The 24,490-nt window shown below is 45.6% G+C and overlaps 1 protein-coding gene across 1 annotated transcript in view; it reads left to right on the top strand.

The window, feature by feature from the left end:
- ubr4 (ubiquitin protein ligase E3 component n-recognin 4) overlaps positions 1-24,490 on the top strand; it is a gene marked incomplete at its 5' end in the record, with an annotated part of 98,586 nt that overhangs the window by 5,931 nt on the left and 68,165 nt on the right. Inside the window, 20 exons of the mRNA XM_080534371.1 lie at positions 55-158; positions 519-648; positions 2,112-2,251; positions 5,467-5,569; positions 6,385-6,526; positions 7,161-7,285; positions 7,688-7,812; positions 12,725-12,784; positions 12,978-13,168; positions 13,814-13,913; positions 14,192-14,329; positions 14,831-14,948; positions 20,703-20,890; positions 21,296-21,452; positions 21,738-21,823; positions 22,078-22,247; positions 22,972-23,251; positions 23,517-23,652; positions 23,772-23,851; positions 24,026-24,154. Of these exons, the coding sequence (XP_080390497.1) occupies positions 55-158; positions 519-648; positions 2,112-2,251; positions 5,467-5,569; positions 6,385-6,526; positions 7,161-7,285; positions 7,688-7,812; positions 12,725-12,784; positions 12,978-13,168; positions 13,814-13,913; positions 14,192-14,329; positions 14,831-14,948; positions 20,703-20,890; positions 21,296-21,452; positions 21,738-21,823; positions 22,078-22,247; positions 22,972-23,251; positions 23,517-23,652; positions 23,772-23,851; positions 24,026-24,154 (2,702 nt within the window). The remainder of the gene's footprint in view (positions 1-54; positions 159-518; positions 649-2,111; positions 2,252-5,466; positions 5,570-6,384; positions 6,527-7,160; positions 7,286-7,687; positions 7,813-12,724; positions 12,785-12,977; positions 13,169-13,813; positions 13,914-14,191; positions 14,330-14,830; positions 14,949-20,702; positions 20,891-21,295; positions 21,453-21,737; positions 21,824-22,077; positions 22,248-22,971; positions 23,252-23,516; positions 23,653-23,771; positions 23,852-24,025; positions 24,155-24,490) is intronic.

The following is a 24,490-nucleotide window of genomic DNA, read 5'->3' as shown; positions in this document are numbered from 1 at the left end:
TGAGGCAGTTAATGTGAAATCTAATCCTCCTACATTTGCTGTCCTTACTTCTAGTCCCAAGAAGTCAGTTGCTGTCGGTAGCAGCAGCCTGTAAAGTGTTGATTGAATTCTCGTTGCTGCGGCTGGAGAACCCCGATGAAGCATGCGCCGTGTCCCAGGTGAGAAGCTCTTCCTCTGGTCCAGTCTGGGTGTTACCCCCCCCCCTCCCCCAGGGCCAGGGGTCCACTTCAAAACATTGAGCAAGTGAACCTGGTCAATCATGTGCTCGATTGGGCCAGGTAACTGCAATACTAGCGATTTCTCTGGTCTTACACAGCCTCACACTATTTAAACAAAAGATGTTCGACGTTAAGTAGAAGTTCAATAGATCACTGACCAATTGAAAAAATATATACATACCCTTGAGATCCCCCCAAGAATGGTTTGGGAAGTACTGCTTCATCCAGCATCACATGAAGTGTCTTTCATTTAGACAATTCTCCCACACCTTCATGTTTTTTTTTTCCTCCTGCCTCCAGAAACACCTAATCCTGTTGATAAAGGGCCTCTGCACAGGCTGCAGCCGCCTGGACAGAACAGAAATCATCACTTTCACCGCTATGATGAAGTCTGCCAAGCTGCCCCAAACTGTCAAGACCCTTTCAGATGGTGAGTTCTCCATCTACTGTTTTAAAGTGGCGTGTTAGCTCTTTACCAGTCCCCTTGTGTTTTGTTAGCGATAGCTGAAGTTAGTAGTGGCTATTTGAACAACTCCCAACCATGAATTCATGGATGTTCCTGGCCAATACTACTTCCAGTGTTTCCTCTACATGCGGACCGCCACGATGGAATTTCCTCCGCCACCATTCAGATTTCTCAACCCAAAAAAAAAAAAAAATTTAGGCCGCTTTTCAGACCTTCACAGCGCTAGACACACCCACAAGCGCTGAAACTGGACCAGTCCGTGTGTGTCGCGAGTATTGAACTTGAGGCTGCGTTCGTAAATTCGCTCTGAGAGCCCCGGAGCGCACACTGGGTTCAACGTCATAAAGGGACCAAGTCATTTGATTGGACAAGAGGCATTCCGTGAGTGCTGATCAGATTTCCAGAGCGTATTTACGAACGCGCCCTGGCTGTCACCCGAACACCGCGAGCTAGCGTAGTGTAGTGTAGTATAGGATGCGTAGTGTAGTGTAGTGTAGGATGGAGAGAGAGAGGAGAAGCCTCTCTATGTGTTACCTATGTCCAGTGTACTAGAACCACTCTAACAGGAGTGTTTGTCCGTGAATAACACCGGCTATGCCCGGGGTAGAAACACAAGACTATAGCTGGATAAGGTCTACAGGTCTACACGGTCATTTTAAGCCGTCGACCAGCCCTCTACGACCACGGGAAGTCATGTTAAAAGTGAAGATACTTCTGTTAAACTAAGCTAAGCTAAACATCGCTAATCGCTAACTCCCTCCTGGGCTTAAAGTGACAAGTAATAACGTTGTGAAAAAAAACGTCAGATCAGTGTTTTTGTTTTTATTGACAACGGAATTACATGCTGGAAAAACATGCAGACACAGACAATAAGAGACACACGGGAGAAGTACAGGAAAACATTTTATTTTTTTGGGCCATCCTCGAGTTTTGGCTGAAATTACGTCGTTGTTTTGAGCGCGCGTGCGCGTTTCATGCGCGTGCACGGTCAGCACTACCCGCCACCATTGTAAAAATTCCTGGAGGAAACACTGCTACTACTACTACTTTCAATACTGCTTTGACTACTTTCAATACTACTTTGACTACTTTCAAGTCAAGGGACCATCTGACTATGCATTGAAAGATCCTGAACCAAGCTTTCCATCACTATTCCAGTAAGGGAAATCTGAGGTTTTTTATGACTTATACAAATGTTGTTATTTAGAACCCCCCCCCCCCCCCCACACACACACACACACAAGTGTTTTTATTTGTCTGTCAAATGGTGTAAAGTTCTTGGTTAATAAAATGTAATATGGCAAATAGCCTGTGGAATGCCTGCTTGTCACTTAAATGACCGGTATAATAGTGTATCTGTATAATAGTGTATCTGTATAATAGTGTATCTGTGTCAATGTGTTCTCTGTCTGCTTTTTGTGTTTCAGTGGAGGACCAGAAGGAGGCACCCTCCCCGGTGAACCCTGAGCTCCGACATAAAGAAGTCCAGATGAACTTCTTCAATCAGTTGACCTCTGTGTTCAACCCTGACCTCACCATCTTGGCCTCTCCCTCTACACACGCACAGGTCATTTGGTTTTTCTTTTAAGTCTGAAGTATTTAGAATGCAACCCTTGCTGTGTTGTTGGGCTGGTGGCTATGACATTTTGAGTTCACAATGATGGATTTATGACCAGTTATGTGACCCATTGGTCAAAGAGGAAGAGATAGAGATGTGGTGGTGATCTGCCTGAATGGGTCCAGATGGACCAGGGTCATTTGGCAATATTTTAATTGTTGGAACTTGACTACTGACGGGCAGCTGGGTGGCGTAGCACACTGAGGTGTCAGCCATGTAATTCGATTCTGGCCGTCGACCTGTCCTGCGTGTCATCCCTCTCTCTCACCCATCCTTCCTGTCAATCTCTACTGTCAATCCCAAATAAAGCAGAAATACCCTAAATCATTCATTTATTTATTTTTAATAAATTGCCTACTGACACTTTAAAGATTTATTTTTTCTGAGTGCGCCAGTCCCACTCATCTTCGCATTTTAGTGGATAGAGTTAGTGAAGATAGACAGGAAAGTAAGGAGAAGGGGGCCGGATTCGACGGATTCGGTCACTGTTAGGGGTGGGACGATTAGAAAATGTCATGTCACGATTATCGTGGGCAAAATAATCGCCATCCACGATATTATCGCGAGAATTAAAAAAAAAAAAAAAAAAAAAACTTTTTTTTAGAATGCCAATAAAACACACTGTAATCACTTTAACTTAGATTTTGTTGTATTTTTATTGAATCATGTTAATAACATTAACATCATTTTAAAAACATCTTGACAAAAATAAAAATCTTTAATAAAATCTTAAATAAGGTAATGATAAATTATAAGGTATCACTGCATAAATAAAGGGAAAAAATACTGTCAAACAAAACTTGAACACTGACACTTTTCTGTCATCAAACTGAGTGCTAGCCGTGTGGCTTAGAGACTTGAAAGCTTCAAGATAGGTTAAAGTGCAAAAATGTCAACATCTTCACTTTTTCTGCCTTTAGCTGTGCTCGGAGAGGTGTGAGTATGTGCCCACTGACTGGCACTAAACACTCTCTCTGAAGGAACACTAGTTGCAGGTATGCATAGAAGCCCGCGTGCAACCCTGGAAAGGTGAGGCAATGGACACGGGGCCGATGCAGCCATGGTGAGAAGGCTAGCATACGTTAGTGACTGACTGACAAGGCTGACTTGACAGTCACGTTACCCATGCAGGCTGAACAATCGCGCGAGACAAATTTCTGTGAGGATATTCGCGCGCGGCTCATGTGAGAAATCTCAATTATATTACTATTTATTTATAACATACGATTATTACATCCTCCCTCTCGCCAGTTTGGGGCAACATAGACTTCTCCCCTGGTGCCACGGATAGGGGTTTCAAGCGGTGGGACAGCAAAGGGATGGTTACTATCGGACATTTATATGATACGGAAATACTACTTTCATTTGACCAATTATGTAAGAAATATGACCTACCACGAAATGAGTTTTTCAGATACCTTCAGATACGAAGTTTTTTAAATAGCCAAAAAGACACTGGCCTCTGTCACCAACCCTCTCCGCTGGAGGAGATAGTCTCTGCTGGAAAGACGAGAGGCATTCTGGGGCTTGGGTATAGAGCACTTTCGAAATATGATAAAGGCAAACCTGCATTTACGCCCAAAGACTGGAATAATGACCTGAACATTAATACTGATGCAGCAACTTGGTCACTAATATGGCAATCGGCAAACGACATCTCAGTCTGTAATAGGACGAAGGAAACGCAATTTAGACTACTACAACGTTTGCAGATTACTCCCCAACTTAGACATAAAATGGATCATAACAAATCGGAAATGTGTACAAAGTGTATTACCGAGGTTGGGAGCTTTGTTCATTGTGTTTGGACTTGTAGATATATAGATGATTACTGGAAAGGCATAGTGGATAAAATTCATCTAATTCTAGATGTTACATTGGATAAGGACCCCATGTGTCTATTGTTTGGGTTGCCAGACAAACAACTTACAAGTATGCATTCCAAAAGACTTCTGTGTATCCTTACTTTTTGTGCAAGGAAAAATATATTGCTGAAATGGATAGACTGCAAACCGCCTACAATAGCTGGATGGCACAAGGTAATTTTTGATATGATTCCTATGGAATATCTGACATATAGGTCTAAGTGTAAAATAAAGACATTCTATAAGATTTGGTCTCCGTTCTTAGATTATATTGGTACCAGACTGGCTGCCATTGTAATGAAAGGTTTGGTGGATTACACTCAAGAAAGTACACAAGACTAATGTGTAACAGATCTACAATGTATGGGTCACAATAATATTTACTGTGCTGGTGTTGTGCTGCCGCTGTGTTTAGGACTGTAAGACATGGATGCTGTCTCCGATGGGGGTGATCCCCCCATATATTATGGCATTTGTTGTCATTTTCTTTTCTGTTTATTTCTGATATGTGACATGGCCTCCTCCCCCCCTGTTTTTTTGTTTTTGTTTTGTTTTGTTTGTCTTTGTTTTTTGTTTGTTAGTTTGTTTAAATAAATAAAAAAGAGAAAGAACATTTTCTGTTATTGTTTATGGACAATGTACTGCATAACAAAGTGCAAAACTAGTTTTCTACTATTAATGGGACAATAACCTCCCCAACGGATACTAGTTGTTGTTGTTATGTCCTGTTGTGTACATGTCTCTGTGAAACTCAATAATAAAAAAAAACACACATAGGTCACATACATTAATACATACAATAAAAACAGACAGATCAAATCATGATACAGGTGATGGTACTCCTGCTGGGCATTGCTGCCTGACGCACCTCCAACAGTGCCTTTAGAACAGGTGTGCTGTGACACCTCACTGAACACCTATGTGGGCCTAACTGGGTCATCAGCTGGGGACCACCAGTCAGACAAAGCAGTGTTTATAAAATGTAGTGCCTATTTAAAAAGTCCAGTCATTAAAAAATAATAATAATTTAAAAAAACAAAACAAAACCAAAAAAAAACGATTATGACGATTATTCAACTAATTAAAATTCTCCACGATAAAGTTATCGCGGGTGTTTTTATCGCGATTAACGATAAACACGATAATCGTCCCGTCCCTAGTCACTGTGGACATTGATGTTCTGATGGGTCTGCTCTGTGTTCTGAGAGCAGGTTGAGAGTTCTGCTGGGCTGATGGTTCTGTTGTGTGTTCTGAGAGCAGGTTGAGGGTTCTGATGGTTCTGTTGTGTGTTGTGAGCAGGTTGATAGTGAGAGTGAGGACCAGACGCCGGCAGATCAGACTCTCCAGGCCAAGATGAAGAACGCCTTCATCTCCCAGAATGTGTCCAGTCTACAGGAACTGGGTGAGTAGCTGTACTATCGTTTCTGTCTCTTTCTCTCTCTCTCTCTCTTTCTCTCTCTCGCTCTCTCTCTCTCTCCTTCGGTCTCTCTCTCTCTCTCCCTCCTTCGGTCTCTCTCTCTCTCTCCTTCGGTCTCTCTCTCTCTTTCTTTCTTTCTCTCTTTCTTTCTCTCTCTCTCTCACTCTCAGTCCCTCTCTCTCAGTCCTCCTCTCTCTCCTTCGGTCTCTCTCTCTCAATCCTCTTCTCTTTCTCTCTCTCTATATCTATCTAGATTCAAGCTACAGTGCCTTCGGAAAATTGATTAAATTAGAATAATTTGCCCTCGATCAAATCATAATGACAAAGCGAAAACATGTTTTTAGAAATGTCAGTAAATGTATTGAAAATTGAAATACAGAAATACCTTGTACATAAGTATTCAGACCCTTTACTATGACACTTCAAATGAGCTAAAATACAAAAATGTCATCAACAAATCACTCAATAAGTTGAATTGAGTCTTATCTTGATGCAACGATAATAGTTCATGTAATTTTGGAATGTCCTTGTTTTTATAGGGTCTCGGATTTGCATAGGAATCAATTACCGGTACCCACTGTGTAGATTAGGATGTCTTTCTCAGGAGGTATTTCTGCATTTAAACATGTACCGAAATGTCATTAATTTAATTGTATTGTGTGTGGATTGATAGCTTATCCATTTTAAAATGAGTCTATAACGCAACAAAATGTGGATTGTGTGTGTGTGTGTGCGCGTGTGTGAGCGTGCCCGTGCGTGTGTGTGCGCCACGCTAAATGCTCCTCTCCTCTCTCCGGCAGGCGGGTCTGAGAAGCTGCTGCGCGTGTGCCTCAACCTGCCCTACTTCCTGCGCTACATCAACCGCTTCCAGGACGCCGTGTCGGCCAACTCCTTCTTCATCATGCCGGCGACGGTCGCCGACGCCACCGCCGTTCGCAACGGGTGAGTCTGTCTGCTCTCTCTCTCAGCACGTCTGTCTGGTCTCTCTCTCAGCACGTCTGTCTGGTCTCTCTCTCAGCACGTCTGTCTGGTCTCTCTTTCTCACACGTCTGTCTGGTCTCTCTCTCAGCACGTCTGTCTGGTCTCTCTCTCTCAGCACGTCTGTCTGGTCTCTCTCTCAGCACGTCTGTCTGGTCTCCCTCTCTCAGCACGTCTGTCTGGTCTCTCTCTCAGCACGTCTGTCTGGTCTCCCTCTCTCAGCACGTCTGTCTGGTCTCCCTCTCTCAGCACGTCTGTCTGGTCTCTCTCTCAGCACGTCTGTCTGGTCTCCCTCTCTCAGCACGTCTGTCTGGTCTCCCTCTCTCAGCACGTCTGTCTGGTCTCCCTCTCAGCACGTCTGTCTGGTCTCTCTCTCAGCACGTCTGTCTGGTCTCCCTCTCTCAGCACGTCTTACACATCCATAAGCTGCACAAGACGTTTGGATATGTGGTTTTTACAGTTGGGATGCAATACCTTGTAAGAGGGTCGGGCATGCCTAGAACGTTGTGTACTGTACCGTCATGTCCGTCATACGACTGGCCCACTGCATTCTGAATGTTTGCACCCCCCCCCTCTCTGTGGTCCTGTCAACGCTCAGGTTCCACTCCCTGGTGATAGACGTCACCATGGCGTTGGACACCCTCTCCCTGCCCGTGTTGGAGCCTCTGACGCCAGGGAGACTCCTGGACATGACCGTGCTGGCCCTCAGCTGCCTGTATGCCGGTACGTTTTTACCGCACTCACTCGCGAGTTCCATTTCCCAGCTCTGGGTCCTTATTAAACATGCAACTGGCTTGATTTTGATTTGATAACAACCTGAGAATTAGTCCATTATTCACAAACGTGCCCAATCCCAGCCCCAGTCCCAGCCACACCCCCAGCCCCCAGCCCCAGCCCCAGTCCCAGCCACACCCCCAGCCCCCAGCCCCAGTCCCAGCCCCAGTCCCAGCCACACCCCCAGCCCCAGTCCCAACCCCAGTCCCAGCCACACCCCCAGCCCCCAGCCACACCCCCAGCCCCAGTCCCAGCCACACCCCCAGCCCCAGTCCCAGCCACACCCCCAGCCCCAGTCCCAGCCCCCAGTCCCCAGCCCCATGTCTAAGGTGGATGTCTCCTCTGCCCCAGGTGTGAGCGTGGCCACGTGCATGGCCATCCTCCAGGTGGGCAGCGGCTTGCAGCTCCGCACAGCGTCCACCGGCTCCAAAGAGGACGACTACGAAAACGACGCCGCTACCATTGTCCAGAAATGTGTACGTACTGCAACCCTAACATCCCACCCGTCCTTCACTCCGTTATCAGAGGAGGGCAGTCCACACGCTTCTAGCCCTTAGTCGTACTTCACCCCAGTCCCAGTAGTTCATGATGGGTTGATCCACAGTTTCTGCAGCCGAACAGGCTGGGTTCTATTTGAACCTTTTTCAATTTCTACATGCTCGTGAATTATACAGGGATGTGATTTTTTTCCTGATTAAACAGGATTTCCTGCTTTTCTGACCTGATTGGCTAGACTTCACTGCTGTGTTTTTGTTCTTGTGTTATATAATTGTGTTATATATATATCAGGGTTTCCGTTAGAAAAATTTGCCGTCGGACATCGTGTCCGGGAAGAATTCGATTTACCGGACAAACGTGATATATTCCGGTCATCATATTAAAATATAATATTTTTTTTTTTTTGCAAAATCATGTTTTTTTTCTCCAAATCTAATATAGCTGTTTGTCGCGGTGATTACTGTTGTGTAGCGGCCTATATATGCCATTTAATGTCTATTTCTCATCCGATACGATTAGATGCGAGCTATATAATATATAATAATATAACATGATTTGACGGATGCGCGCTATGCCATGCGTCAAATCCAGCGCTGAACGGGTCCAGCGCTGAACGGGCGCCTCACTGGGAACTGAACAGACAGCATCGATCAATGAACGGACTCCACATTACGTTAACTGAAGTTTGTTAAATTGTTTGGGATTAATGTGAGTTTTCTATTTTCTCTTTCCAGTTTTACCCTTTTTTTTTAAATCAATAAAACAACGTCATTTCTATAAGTCTCGCTGGTTGGGAAGGCATTTCGTTTAGCTCGGGAGTATGACAATGGGAAGAACATAACTGTATAACTGAATGACAACAAATGTATGAGTAATGAGTAAAACAATGTCACTTTTATAGTATGTTGTTTAACTTGCCGTTCGGTCGCCATGGCTCTAGTGTGTGTAGCAGCTTCAGCTAGCTGGCTAGAAACTTCTAGGGGTGCGTTCGTAAACACGCTCTGAGAGCGCCGGAGCGCACGCTGGCTTCGATGTCACAGAGCGACCGAGTCGTTCGATTGGACGAGAGGCGTTCCGCGAGTGCTGATCGGATTTCCAGAGCGTGTTTACGAACGCACCCATAGATGGGAAATCAAGAAACCGTATTACTATGGTGGACGGGTTGGCAGGGTTGCCAGATAGGCATGGGTTACCGCCGAATGGGCTACTGTGTTTAAGCGGTAATAGACTGGTTAAGCTGTAATCCCATCTGGCATCAATCCCATGTGGCACCTGTGCGCTGTTTCGCATAGGCCGGCCTACACATTAGGAGTCATCATCATGCCGGTGTCAAATCATATCATAATAAAAGAAGTACATAGCCTATATATTCGTCTTTTTTAAAATAGAAGGAATCAGAATGTGAACTTTAGCGAATTGTATTCAAAGGGAATTATTTTCACCGGACAATATGTCCGGACAATATGTCCGGACAATATGTCCGACGACTTTTCAATTTGTCGGACTTCAAAAAAAATTACCGGACAAAGTCCGGGAATTACCGGTTAACGGAAACCCAGATATATATATACTGTATATGTTACGGTACATGTGGGAAGACGGTACATGTGGGAAAACTAGGGTTAGGTGCTAGGGTGCTAGGGTTAAGGTTAAGGTTAAGGTTAAGGTTAGGGTTAGGGTTAGGGGTAGGGGTAGGGTTAGGGTTAGGGTTGGGGTTAGGATTAGGGTGAGGGTTAGACATGCCAGCATGTACTAAATCGACGTAGCACCTAACCCTAACCCTATTTTTCCCACATGTACCGTATTCCCACATGTACCGTAACATATATGTATATATTATAAGGACAGCCCTGATCTGCTCCACCATCAGGGAGGTATAGGCTACTCAATGGTCACTCTTGATGAGCTTCAGTGTTCCTGTGCATAGATGGAGAATCTGACAGAAGGTCTACCATCTCCACAGATCAGTCCATCTCCAGTCCAGAGTCTAGTCAGGCAAACCACACTTACCGTACTCTGACTCTAACAGAAGGTCATCATAACACTCTGGTCTAAGGAGTTGACACGTTCTGGTTGCCAGCTGGGCTTTGGCTTCCGTCTCCCCATGCAGGCCTGGTTGATGGAGGGCTGGAGAGATGGTTGTCCTTCTGAAAGACTCTCCCGTCTCTGCACAGGGAACTCTGAAGCTCTGTTACAATGACCGCTAAGTAGCCTACCTCACTGATGGTGGAGCAGAGAAGTGCTGTCCACCTGCAGGGAAGGGTCCTGTGTTGATGATGTCATCATCTGATCTAAGAGAAATGATATAACACAAGAATAAAAACACAGCTGTTAAGGGATGGTCTGGCCGCCAGAACTACTACAGAGCTGTCACTATGATATAGTAGGCAGTGTTTCCTCTAGGATTTTTCACATTCGTGGCGGGCTGGTGTGTTTTCGCCCACGTAGCGCGCGCGAACTTTCGCGTGCACGCGCATAAAACGCGCACTGGTGTTCAAAACAAAGACGTGATTTCATGAGGGTGGCAAACATAATAGCGGTTAAGTCATTAAAGCCGAGCAGGTGATTTTATATAGAAGGTGATCAAATACCAACATATCCTACAGCTGCAGCAGAACATGCGGAACATGCGCATACAGCACTGAACAACATCCGTAGAATATAAACTTGTGACTGACAGTCACATACATACACACACACACAATGAAAGATCATCAGCTCATCAATACGAAGTAGGCCTACATGATAGTACACGCACAAAACGGGCTAACGTTACTGTTTACACAAGTAAAATCACAGTGTGACAGTCAGATGGAGCATTCGGTAAACAACCAACAGCAAGGTAATGATCAGCTGAGTTAAAGAAAAACCAACTCTTACCTTTGATGACACCGACATGAGCCTTGTTTACCCGTACCTCCGCCGTTCTGTTCGTGGTGATTTTAGAGGCAATAGATTATTTTTGCCCCGCGCATATTGCTATGAATAGTTCGAAACTAGCCTTAGGTGCGAGGCTGCTCGGTTAACTCATTAGCGGGAACATTATTTGTTTCACAAAATAGGCAGATTTAGTTGACCATGAACATCAGAGACATACATTACGAATGTTCATTTAAAATACTTGTATACTGAGCACTGGTATAAGAACATGAACCAGAGAACAGCAGTAAATGCAATAACCCACAGCCGTTGCTGATGTTGCATTTTCGATTAGGATACGCATACGGGATTAAAGGGACGGGCGACGGGCGAAGAGAGAGAGAGAGGAGAGTGACCGAAATCCAAATGTCCCGCGAAATTCGGACCAATCACAAAACTGTTTTGCAAGTGCGTCGCCTCGCGCGTCTGTTGGGAGCGATTCAGTCTCGATTGCAGTGCGAACACAAACGACGTGGTTAATTGCAACATATTGTAACTTACTACACCCTAAATCGTAACGAAATGTAGGTCTGGAAGCGGCCAAAATCTAGCTTCAATCTGCATTTTTTCTGTTCTCCGGTCATAATAACTGAATCAATTAGTGGCGGAGAAAATTCATTCGTGGCGGCCCGCCACGAATCAATGCATATAGAGGAAACACTGGTAGGCCTAGGCTAATGCAAATAGAAACTATTCCTAAAAACACACTCAAGTATATACACACACACGCACGCACATAGTTAGCCATATAACATGATAATATGTGACTGCTCCTGGTGTTTCTGGACACCTCTCGGAAATGAGAAAGACGTCAAATTCGTCTTTGAAGTTTTTTTTATTTTTCTTCAAATTTTCGTTTTTTTAGCTAACATTCAACTCGAAGATGTGAAGTACCCACTCGTTATTTTTCCGAACAGTTTTACGTTCATTAAATAAGTGTAATCTATAACACAATGACTTCGTTTCTTGTTGTTTGATGGGGATTCATTATGATGATTTGATGGGGATTTTCTGTGCTTAGTGATTTCCGGTGTAGCAACTTTCAAATACTCATGTCGTCTTCAATTTGTTTCCGATTTCAATGTATGATGCATCATTTGAAAGCTTACAATCTGTAGTTTAAGCACATGTACAAAACTGAAAAATGATTTCGCCTACAGGTAGCCCTTTTCATTGGGCTGTGTCACATATGATTAAATATACTCACATGCTCAGCACTGTATATTTTCCTGCTTCTTTGTCCTTTACAGGCCTGATTATGAAGTGCGAGATGGTTTTAGGGGTGCGCTCTTCTGAGATGGTTTTAGGGGTGCACTCTTCTGAGATGGTTTTAGGGGTGCACTCTTCTGAGATGGTTTTAGGGGTGCGCTCTTCTGAGATGGTTTTAGGGGTGCGCTCTTCTGAGATGGTTTTAGGGGTGCACTCTTCTGAGATGGTTTTAGGGGTGCGCTCTTCTGAGCTGGTCAAGCTAGCCTCATTGTTGTCTAGTATTCTAGAGAACCAGCGACAGTGTTAACAGTATGTTTGTCCTGTGGCTTGTGAAGAATAATACCATTGAAGTGTATGGATATGTATGTATGGAAATGCAATATGAAAATATGGAAATGCAATATGAGATGTACGATAGGCAGCTGGACTAAGAGATGGATAGACACCTACATTTGGACTAAAGCCCAGATCAGGTGTGCACTTCTGTGCAGATATTGAGAGGACACGTTGATATTTAGTGCAACATTCGATCAACCTGGCAGAAATGTTCATAAGAAATGTTGATATCGGGGTCTCAAACATAACAAAGAAAATGTTTCTCCACTTGTATGTGACGGTGGAGCGTGTGATGCAAAATGTATTTCTGCACAAGCAGATGAAGACCAATCCCTGTTTGTTCGTTCCCCCCCCCCCCCCTGCTTGATAGACATGATTTAGCATTAATTCAAACTCTGCTCTCTCCCTCTCCCTCTGTGTTATCAGCTGGAAATCTATGAAATGATCGGCCAAGCCATCAGCAGCTCCCGTAGGGCTGGAGGAGAGGTACGTGGTGGGACGAAAGAAAACTGTCAAAATGCGCTTTTGTCTTGTTTTTTCTGAGAACCACCAGTAATCGTTCGAGCCCCCAGTGTAACTCTGGTTGTGCGTCTCCATAGTAACTCTGGTTGTGCGTCTCCATGGTAACTCTGGTTGTGCGTCTCCATGGTAACTCTGGTTGTGCGTCTCCGTCCTACAGCACTATCAGAACTTCCAGTTGCTGGGGGCCTGGTGCCTGTTGAACAGCCTGTACCTGATCCTGAACCTGAGCCCCACAGCCCTGGCCGACAAGGGCAAGGAGAAGGACCCCCTGGCGGCTCTCAGGGTCCGCGACATCGCCACCCGCACCAAGGACGGCGCAGGGTCCCCCAAACTGGGCCCTGGCAAAGGGTCAGCTGCCTTCTGTCACCACAGTGACCTTCCAGAGTATCCACCCTCCCCCTCCCCACTGTACATTGCTCACATTGTGTTGCTGTTCCCATTATGTAGCCTAGAATACATTTAGAATTTGCATCACTGATTTGCACAACCTAGGTTTGCACAACCTAGGTTTGCACAACCTAAGTTTGAAAATGTGTTAAAAATACTAAACTGAAATCTGGATTGGATACATAACCTCACCCTTTTCTATGACGTGAATTAATTAAGAGCAAACGTTTTCCTAATGTATCAAAGAATTTCATTGGCACTATCTATTTGAACTAGTGTGTTGCGTTCCAAGGCTACACAATTTGATATAGTCGATTTTAAAGGGGTGGATACTTTCTCTTTACAGTTTCACCAAAATCTGGGTCAAATACGTATGACATATGTTTGTGACTAAGCTCGGCCAGCACTTTTGGGACTATCCCGTGGCCAGGAAAAGTAAATCAAGTATGTCAAAGTATTTATGCGTTTGACCCCGGTTTAAAGTATTGGGATGTGAGAAGATAGTTAGTTGGAATGTTTGTGTACTTAATAATATAAATGGAGAGAAAGAGCAGTCTCTCTTTTCGCTGTAGAGACTGAAGGCTATTTCTCTTTCCGTTATTCAAGACACCAAGGCTTTGGAGTCCTGTCAGTCATCTTGGCCAACCACGCCATCAAGCTCCTCACCTCGCTGTTCCAGGACCTGCAGGTAGAGGCCCTGCACCGGGTGAGCGCCGTAAGTAAACATTTTTATTTTTTTTTAACTCCGCCGCGCAAACACACATGCTTCAGTTCTTCACTGCTATAGGGTCCGATTGACTTATGTTAACCACGGAATAGAAACGGGATGAAATCCTGTTTCGTACACGGTTGCGGGAACCGCTTTAACGAAACGGAACAGTTTTGACGACAGTTTTAACGGTACCGATTGCGACGACTGTCGGGTCCCTTGTGTGAGTCTGGAGGTGAGGCTCCATTCACGTTTCCCCCTTTTGTGTCGGGCAGAGTTGGGCCAGCGACGGGCCTCCTGCTGAGCTCAACATCATGGCCCAGAGCAGCTCCATCCAGAGGGTCCAGAGGCTCATCGACTCGGTGCCCCTCACCAACCTGCTGGTCACCCTGCTCTCCACGGCCTACAAGAAGGTACCCACGCTTACCTTCCTCGGTGTGTCCCAGGCCTGTGTGTGTGTGTGTGTGTGTGTGTGTAGACTAGACTATGACTATGTTGTTGGTGTGTCCCAGGCGTGTGTGTGTGTGTGTGTGTGTGTGTGTGTAGACTATGACTATGTTGTTGGTGTGTCCCAGGCCTGTGTGTGTGTGTGTGTGTGTGTGTGTGTGTGTGTGTGTGTGTGTAGACTATGACTATGTTGTTGTTGTTGTGTCCCAGGCCTGTGTGTGTGTGTAGACTATGACTATGTTGTTGGTGTGTCCCAGGCCTGTGTGTGTGTGTGTGTGTGTGTGTGTGTGTGTGTGTGTGTGTGTGTGTGTGTGTGTGTGTGTGTGTGTGTGTGTGTGTGTGTAGACTATGACTATGTTGTTGGTGTGTCCCAGGCCTGTGTGTGTGTGTGTGTGTGTGTGTGTGTGTGTGTGTGTGTGTGTGTGTGTGTGTGTGTAGACTATGACTATGTTGTTGTTGTGTCCCAGGCCTGTGTGCTGCAGAGGCAGAGGAAGGGCTCGGTCAGCAGTGACGCCAGCGCCTCCACAGACTCCAACACCTACTATGAAGACGACTTCAGCAGCACAGAGGAGGACAGCAGCCAAGGTACTCACACACACACACTCTCCCTCCCTATTACGAGGGACTGCATCCCTTATCTGCATATCATCAGTAGGGCTTTGAGAGTTTCCACTGATGCCGAACAGCTCAGAGAAATCCCCATGAGAGTTTGAAGAGAGTGTAGATGGTCATGGGAACCATTTCAGGTGTTATTTCCTTGCACCTCAAAAATCCAGCTCATGTCAAGCACTCTGGCGTGGTGAGAGAACTAGGGTAAGGCCTTCCATCATTACTGTGATGACTATAAGCGCCACACTGGTGTTAAAACCACAGTGATGAGTACTTAGTAGAATTGAACTGAAACGTTCTGAACAGAACTGTATCACACCTAGCGTGTGCTTAACTCTTTTTAGCGTTGAGGGTGAATAAAGTTAGAAATACCACATACAACTTTTTTTGCACTGTAGGTGGTGAGTGTTCTGGAATTCCTTGTCAGTTTAGTGAGTTAAGGCAGAGCTGTGTTTTGTGTTTGACCTGGGCTAGCAGGTCTGAGGAGACTCAAGGATGTTCTCACTCAATTCTGGTATGCTGGACGATGTAAAATCACAGCAAGACTTAACCGGAACAGAGTCAGTCCACTTGAGAGGGTACAACCAGGTCAGTGGATGTTATGGCAACTGAGAGGGAACTCCCGAGCCACACACACACACATACACACACTTCTAATTCAAACCCTCTCATCTCCATGGGACACCAGCAGGTTAGTGACAGTGTGTACTATCTCAGCAGAGAGAAGACAGGAGAGGACAGGAGCAGCTTGTGTCTCAGGTCAGCAGCCCCCCTCCACCCCAACCCCCCCTCCCCAGCCACAGACCTAGTTAGGGGCTTTCCCACACTACAGGGCCCACCCAAACCGTACTGGCTCCCACATTTTCTTTTTCACGTGTTCCCTTTCCAACACCGTCGCCAGGCCAGCACAGTACCAAGCTGGGCTGGGCTCTGTAGTGTGATGTAGGGTATTACCATCCACGTGTTAAAGACCAACTCCAGCAAAAAAAAAAAAATATATATTGCTGTCACATCCTTAACGATTCTGACATGAAAAGTGCACTCTAGTGTAACATTTCTTTTGAATAATATTTTGACTGAAAAGGGACATGGGAAAAGTCATGCGCCTTGACACTTCACACTTTACTGAGCACCAAGCCGCCACCAGACAGTTCTATCACACAAGTGGTGTCACAGAGTTAGTGAGACGACTTTGGTCAACAATAGGGCTGTTACGATTAGTCGACGTCATCGACTACGTCAATACGTCGGTTTGCGTAATATGCGTCGGTTAGTCGTAAATCAACAAAATGGCGATTATTTTTTTTTTTTTTTTTAAACCTTTATTTTACCAGGCGAGACAATTAAGTGTATGAGTGAAAAATGGATAGCTACTAGCTAATGTTACACAAGCAATGTAGCTCACCACAGTTCGTATGTCTTGTCTTCTGGTGTTAGTAACGTTAGCTATGTAGCTGGCTAGCTACGGTAGCCTATTGTCATTGTGGTGCTCGCACCTACTGTACGTTATCTAGCTCGTAGCTCGCATGCTACGTTAGCATCAATTTAGCTAATCATAACATAGCAGCGAGAGTAACGTTAGCTAGCTATGTAGCTACTAGCTAGCTATGTGTTGTGGTGATGGACAGACTTCTAAATGGCCATGTTGGCATTCAAGTTGGCTAAACATAGCAGTGAGGTGGAGACAAATAAGGTTTTTTTTGTTGTTTTTTTTCCGATCAGTACAAAAATTATCGCTAGACTTACCGATAAATTAGTCGTTAGACTAATCGACTAATCGATAAAATAATCGCTAGATTAATCGTTAGAAAAATAGTCGTTTGGGACAGCACTAGTCAACAACCAACTCTGGATAACTCCCAAATGTCCCAAAGGTTGCTCAGCGTCGAGTCATGTATGTGACGACAGCAACACACCCTGGACCTTGACCCTGCTCCAGGGCAGGTTCCCATCTTCTTAAAAGCCCTCCCCTAGATGGTGCACAAAAGGTGTCATGTATGAAGTATTACTTTGTGCAAAAAAAAACTCCTCAAAACCTTCGGCAGCAATGAAAACGGGGGCACGGACTCGCCGCTTTCTGCATTGACATCAGTGTTTCGTTTGATTAATGTGGAAATGCACGTCCTGTTACTTTCGCTGCCCCTGCTGGAGTCTGTCTTTAATATGCTTTCTTTATTATACAATATCACAATCAAGTATTTGAACTAGGCCCCCTTCGGTCTGTAGAAGCAGTAGCACCAGAGCCATACATCTACACACTTCAGCAAGAGATGTCGGATTTTGATGGTTGCCATGTCCGCACCAAACGTTAAAAGACATCTGTATTACTGTTGGAATTACTGACTAGAATGTTTGCATTTGATGAAAACGACACAGAGGAAGTTTGCCGTACGTTGTATATCTATGGCTCTGGGTAACCCAAAACCACATGAAGCTGTTTGTTGGATCAATACACCGTCATATGGTCAGAAATGAAACATTTTTGGACAACATCTAAGCATGGTAGCTATTGTATGACCAGCTCCTTGTTTACCCACTGATCACCTTGGTCTTGCTGCATGACACTTCCCTGGCATAAGTCTATAGTCATCTGTGGTGGATGGGGAGACGCTCCCTCCTCTTTGGGCTGGCTGAAGGTTTGCATCTCCTACTCTGCTGGCTGCATGGCTGTAGGCTTATTGCTGCCGGGTTGGTGAGATGATGTTAGAGCTTGTCTACAACTATAGATATGGATGTTCGTTGTATTTGTCAAAAATGTATGCTCCTCCCCTGTGACAGTCCAGCAAAGAGGTCTCTGTCCATTCCAACATTTCCGGTGAAGTCCTGATCAGCAGAGACATGCCCCTCCCCCTTCTCGTTTCCTGAAACAAAATCACCAATGTAGCGTCCATGTCAATGTAACGTCCATGTCAATGTAGCGTCCATGTCAATGTACCAATTAATGTAGCGTCAGAGGCAGGTCCTACCTGAATTATTCCACCTCTTAATACCATCAATATGACACACCATGGCTCTAGAAACTATACATTTAGACAGAAACGCAGTATAACCATATAACCAGGCATTGCCATTTTTATTATAGCGGCACCTTGTCTGGGTGTAAATTCATTGCCTGAAAACGAAAGCGTCAGTTATTTCCCGAGCTTTGCTTATCGGTCTGTCCATCTCGATAGGAGAACCGTATCGAGTCCATTCAAGGCTGGTTATCTTCCTCATGTTCATACGATCACAGGGGTGTGTTAATGTTAATGTACCAATGTAGCGTCCATGTCAATGTACCAATGTAGCGTCCATGTCAATGTAGCGTCCATGTCAATGTACCAATGTAGCGTCCATGTCAATGTAGCGTCCATGTTAATGTACCAATGTATAGGGCTGCACGATTTGGGGGAAAAATCGAATTGCGATTATTTGGACAGATATCGCGATTGCGATTAATTTGCGTTTTTTTTTTTTAAAAATAGCAAAAAAAATAAAATAAAAAAAATAATAGGGAGTTTTTGTAAAGTGTGGCCATATCTCCGGCTAGGAAGGTCGTATCAACGTGCAGTTTGTTTGTACGTCTTCAGGGGACTTAGAGGCTCCCTCCTCTAGCACCCCCACAGCCCGAGCTACGAGTGAAAGAACTAAACTTACATTGGGTTGCTTTAAAGTTGGGTTGCTTTAAAATCAAGCTTCAGATTAAAACATGTGATGGAGCATTACTAACCTGACTCAGGTGGTTTGTTTCACACAACCATCTAGGAAAGCTTAATTGGAAGCTGTTTGGAAAAGGGCAGGTACTTTCAAAAAATACTTGGCAGGTGATTGGATGAATATCACCTATTTTCAGAGAGCATTACCACATGATACCATCAAACTATTAACTGCTCTAATTCTAATGCAAGGATGAGAACTTAAAAGATATGAATTGTATATATGATAACCTCATCTCATCTAGACAGGTGGCTACTTTCTAAGATGATCCAGCTATTAAAATGATCATTTGGGGATACACTGTGACTATAACTGAAAGGACCACATCTAGATGACTCGGTCAACAGTCGAACTGATGAATGATAGAATGGTGGTCTCTGACTATGGAGCACAGACACACGTCACCTTGACTTAGGAATCTGTGACATACTTCAGCCCAAGGCTAGGCTAGGCTAACCTCTGCGTCTTTAAAGCCGGCTGGTATGAACGAATGGTATGAGGTTATGCATACAGGACACATTCATGTTTGACAACAGAACAGTTAACTTCCATGTATCCATAAGCCTGCTATACGATATAAACACCAACCCGCAGGTTGCTGAGACTGTCAACTCTGTGTCTGTACTTTAACGCCGGGTTAGCATGAGTAGCTAAGCTAAGCTACCGTCTCAAAGACTACAAGTTAGCTAAGCTAAGTTTAAGGCTGGACTAACAGCACCGACATGCACTTGGCTGGTACAGTTAGTATAGTGAAATTGTACACTTACCTGTCGCAATTATAACATACTAACGTTTATCATACGTCCAGTAAGCCATGTGGTGTCTAATTGTCTCCGTTACGTTAGCCCAAAGTCTCATAATAATTGGACTGACTGTCGTGACACAACCTATGCCTGCGTTCGTAAATTCGCTCTGAGAGCGCCGGGTTCAAAGTCATAAAGAGACCAAGTAATTTGATTGGACAAGAGGCATTCCATGAGTGCTGATCAAATTTCCAAAAGAGGTTTTAATCTCAATGTGACTTCCTGGTAAAATAAAGGTTTAAAAAAAAAAAAAAAAAAAACGCAGGCAAATCGCAGGCTTTGCGATTAGCTAATCGCATAATTTCAAATCGCGATTTCGATTTAAAATCGATTAATCGTGCAGCCCTACCAATGTAGCGTCCATGTCAATCTAGCGTCCATGTCAATGTGGCGTCCATGTTAATGTACCAATGTAGCGTCCATGTCAATGTAGCGTCCATGTTAATGTAGCGTCCATGTCAATGTAGCGTCTATGTCAATGTACCAATGTAGCATCAATGTACCAATGTAGCGTCCATGTTAATGTACCAATGTAGCTTCCATGTCAATGTAGCGTCCATGTCAATGTGGCGTCCATGTTAATGTAGCGTCCATGTCAATGTACCAATGTAGCGTCCATGTCAATATAGCGTCCATGTTAATGTAGCGTCCATGTCAATGTACCAATGTCGCGTCCATGTCAATGTAGCGTCCATGTTAATGTACCAATGTAGCGTCCATGTCAATGTACCAATGTAGCGTCCATGTCAATGTAGCGTCCATCATCCATGTTAATGAAACTTTGCGGTGCGCAGCACACTTTTGCGCAAGCAAATTGGAGCCCAAAGAGAGTGCGAGAAACAATGCTTGAATGTTGTTAGAGACTTTTACTGACAATATACGGCTGCTGAATTAGCGCCAGGCCTTCCCTCCCTGTAATGCACGCAGTGCTATGCACTCAACCTCAGCTACGTCCATGAATTATCTCATGTAAAATGCGTTTACTATTTTGTCTTATTTTAATGTTAAAATGTTGTTGAGATTTGAAATGCACTATAGACGGTTTGGTTTAGTCTGCTAGTGGGATATGACGTGTCCTCAGGCCTGTTACACCACAGACATGTCTGTTCTCAGGCAGGCGGGGCGTGTCATATCACAACCCAGCGCTTTAGGACACAGAGCTCATGCGTCTTACCTTACTGTCGTCACCAAGGGGTGTGTTGTGTAACCGCTTATGCCCTGCCTGTTTCAGACGACGACAGCGAGCCCATCTTGGGCCTGTGGTTTGAGGAGACCATCTCACCCACCAAAGACAAGGTGGCCCCGCCACCCCCTCCCCCTCCCCCTCCTCTGGAGACCTCCCCCAGGCTGAAGAGTCCCAGCAAGCAGAATGCCGGCGAGAACGGCAACATCCTGGCAGGCCGCAAGGACCCTGAGCTGGTGAGGTGCCGGCCTTCAGCCATACAACAGGGGGACCAGTTATGAGTGGCTCCAAAAATAAAAAAATGGCTTTTTGAAGTCCTTGAAGATAAATCAAACATTTGCAGTCAATGTTTTTATTTAATGTAAGCTTGCTAAAGCCCTATACCACTCATCACTGTCAATTAGGGATGTGCATAACTCAACATTTTCATGATCGAATAATCGGTGGGTGGTATTAAAGATAAGTTTGTTCCATTTGTCCCGTGCTACAGAGCTGACATTCGTTCTATCCGTTAATTCATGTTTATTTGAATGGGGGGGTAAAAATGATAATGGTCCGAATGTTAAATCGTTTCTTTGACCCTGGGGAACGAATAATCGATGATTCTGACCCACATCCCGACTGTCAATTTCATCTTTCAGTTCCTGAGTCTGGCCTCAAGCATTCTGAACTTCATCACCACCTCCATGCTCAAGTCCAGGAACAACTTTATCCGGAACTATCTGAGCGTGTCCCTGACGGAGCAGCACATGGCCACCCTGGCCAGCATCATCAAAGACGTGGACAAAGATGTCAAAGGTCAGATAGAACCACCCCCCTCCCCCCAGGCTGAAGCCTGTCATTCACATGCACGTCTGATATCTGAATGAAGCTATTGAAAAGTGGGATGAACAAATTGCAATTCTGCCAGCCCAAATATACCTCAGATACTAGAAGCCGTCTTGTGAGATGTTTACTTCGTCTCACTGTAACCGAGGCGGCACACACACACACACACACACACACACGCACCTGCACCTGCCAGCCAACCTGGTGACGTAACTGTATAGTATAGTGTGATAAGTGGGCTCGACTTTTCTCCAGGTTCCTCGGACGAAGAGTTCGCCTCGGCTCTGTATCACTTCAACCACACCCTGGTGACGTCAGACCTCCCCTCCCCGGCCCTCCAGGTAAACCGGGGCTCGCCCTTTTTAACGCATTCAGTAGCCAGTAGAATCTAGTGTTCAGTCGACATAACGGACCGTATCACACACACAGTGAGCCTTTAACGCACACCACACATTTTTTATCAGTATGTTGTTAATGTTTGTATTCATCGTTATCTAAGCTTAACTCCTACGTTAGTAAACGGTCATGAATGCAGTCTGAAATGATGAAACATTTTGTGCGTCGAACGTTTCAACTCTCTTCTGTCCTCTCTCAGAACACCCTCCTCCAGCAGCTGGGCGTGGCCCCCTTCTCCGAGGGCCCCTGGCCCCTCTACATCCACCCGCAGTCCCTGTCGGTGCTCTCCAGACTGCTGCTCATCTGGCAACACAAGGCCAGCCTGCAGGGGGACCCCGACGTGCCCGAGTGTATGAAAGTATGGGAGAGGTAAGACATCAGTCTGACGTCAAAATGAATTGTGTTGAAGTCAGACTCGGGAAGGGGGGGGGGGAAATGTTCCGTTACCCACGGTGGAGTGGAATGACGTCAGACGTCAGCTTCCAGCCCAGCGACACTAGAGGTGCCAACGCCATACCCACAACGTGCACGACTCACAGTTCCACACTTGCAGATCAGTCCAGTCCATTTAGATTTCCCCACATCTCCTTCCAAATCAAATCCAAGTTGACTGGTCACGTACGTAGAATACAGCCGTATACGACGCAACGAAACACTTAGGGCAAGCTAGCTGCTCAAAAACGCAGCAAACGGCAATCAAATGATCAACAGTGCAAATCAATATAATGATAATAATTATAAATACAGCCAATTAAGGGGCGCAAGGGTTAACCTCAAATGTTGATACACATCTCCGTTATGGCACTGTCTCAAAGCACACTCACTTTGAGATTGATCAGACTAACGCTGACTGACAGCCCTATTTGCATGTCATCATTCATCGTATATATTCATTTGCATTTTAGTGTTGGGCGGTTTCATGGCTGAACCGTGAATCGGGGTTTCTGTCCAAAAACGGAATAACTAACAGTTACAATAGGGCGGCCCTAATAATACAACATTGACGTACGGTGGCAAAAGTGTATAGCAACAATGCAAATGTGTCATTTGATGTCATTGCTGAGTAATGTCATTGCCCCTACCCTCCCTCCAGATTGGTGGGCACCCTGAAGCAGCACACCCTGCAGGGCTGCGCGCCCGGGGACGAGGACCTGAACGTGGAGCACCTGCAGCTCCTGCTGCTGCTCTTCCACAACCTGTCTGAGCGCGGCCGCAGGGCCATCCTGGCCCTGGTCACCCAGGCCGTCACAGAGGTGGCCCAGCACGTGGACTCCCAGCTGCAGGTGGTGCCCCTCAACCTGTCTCGTATGCTGCTGATCCTGGACTATCTACTGCACCAGTACTCCAAGGTCCCCATGTACCTGTTTGAACAGGTAAGGAAGGAGGAAGTTCTCCTCCTGTATTGAGTCACGTCTAAAAAAATAAAACTGTGACATAGTTTCATGTCAAAAGAGGCTTTGGTCAGTGTGTTTCCCCATGTGTCAATAAAGGTGACTTCTGACGCTAGCTAGTTTTGTAAGCCAGCCTAGTCGGCCTGCTAGCTGGTCAGCTCCAGATGGGGGAACCGAAGACTGTGACAGTGTGAGGGACAGAGGGAGCGTTTGACGTCGCCCTCACATTGTGACTTGTGACCTGCAGGTCCAGTACAACCTCCTGACGCCCCCCAACACGGGGGCCTCCGCCTCCGGTCAGGACGGAGGCAAACGCAGCGCCCTGCCCTTCTACTACGGCTTCAACGAGGTGGAGGAGAACTGGGCCAAGCACTGCTCAGCAGGTAGGACGTAGCCAGTACCGCACTCCTCGATTTGTCCAATTCTAGCATCAGAGGCCATTTAAGCCGTTTCTGTCTTGCTCCACTGAACTCCCCCCCCCCCTCCCCCCCATCTCTCTTAGACGCCACACAGCAGCCCAAGTTCTACTGCGTCCTCTCCCCCGAAGCCTCCGAGGACGACAGGAGCAGGCTGGACAGCAAGGTGAGGTCTCAGTAATCCACGTCGACCCGTCTTCAAAAAAACTCTCGTCCCTTTTTGGTTTTGTACAGAAAGAAAAAAGAAAAAACCCCACAAAAAAACCCCACTCTCCTTCCTGGTATTGAGAGGGCCCAGGCCACTCCCCTTTCTTAGGAATGTTTTTGTTTTTGACGACAGGTGTTCCAGAAGCTGTTCAACGGAGCGGTGAAATACGACGAGCTCTACTCGTGTCTGATCTCCCTGCTGGCCGCCGGCTCTCAGCTGGACACGGCCAGGAGGCAGGAGAATAAGCCCGTCACGCCCATGGTGAGAAGCCCCCCGCTCACCGCCACGGCCTCCCCTCGACACGCAGTTCCCCCTGGGGGCCCGGACGGATTCACCTTTTTTACTTCACCTTCACTAACTGCCCAAATAATTCCTGAACACTCACCACGCCCAAACGTGTTTTTTTTATGTGGTATTTCCCTAGCAACACATACTTTGATTGGCTACGGAATAAAAAAAACAGATACGTTTATCGCTTTTCTGGTGAAATGTCCCCCATGGCACTCTAGAATGTTGACAGTCTGAGTGACTTTATGATCGTCAGCAGTGAATGAGTTAAACTGTCATAGTGAATGTCAGTGTTGACTGGTAAATGCC

This window comes from Nansenia antarctica (assembly GCF_963989245.1).
Source record: "Nansenia antarctica genome assembly, chromosome: 6".
Lineage (NCBI taxonomy): Eukaryota > Metazoa > Chordata > Actinopteri > Argentiniformes > Microstomatidae > Nansenia > Nansenia antarctica.
The sequence above is the reverse complement of the archived record's forward strand: the minus strand, read 5'-3'. Positions and strand labels throughout refer to the sequence as shown.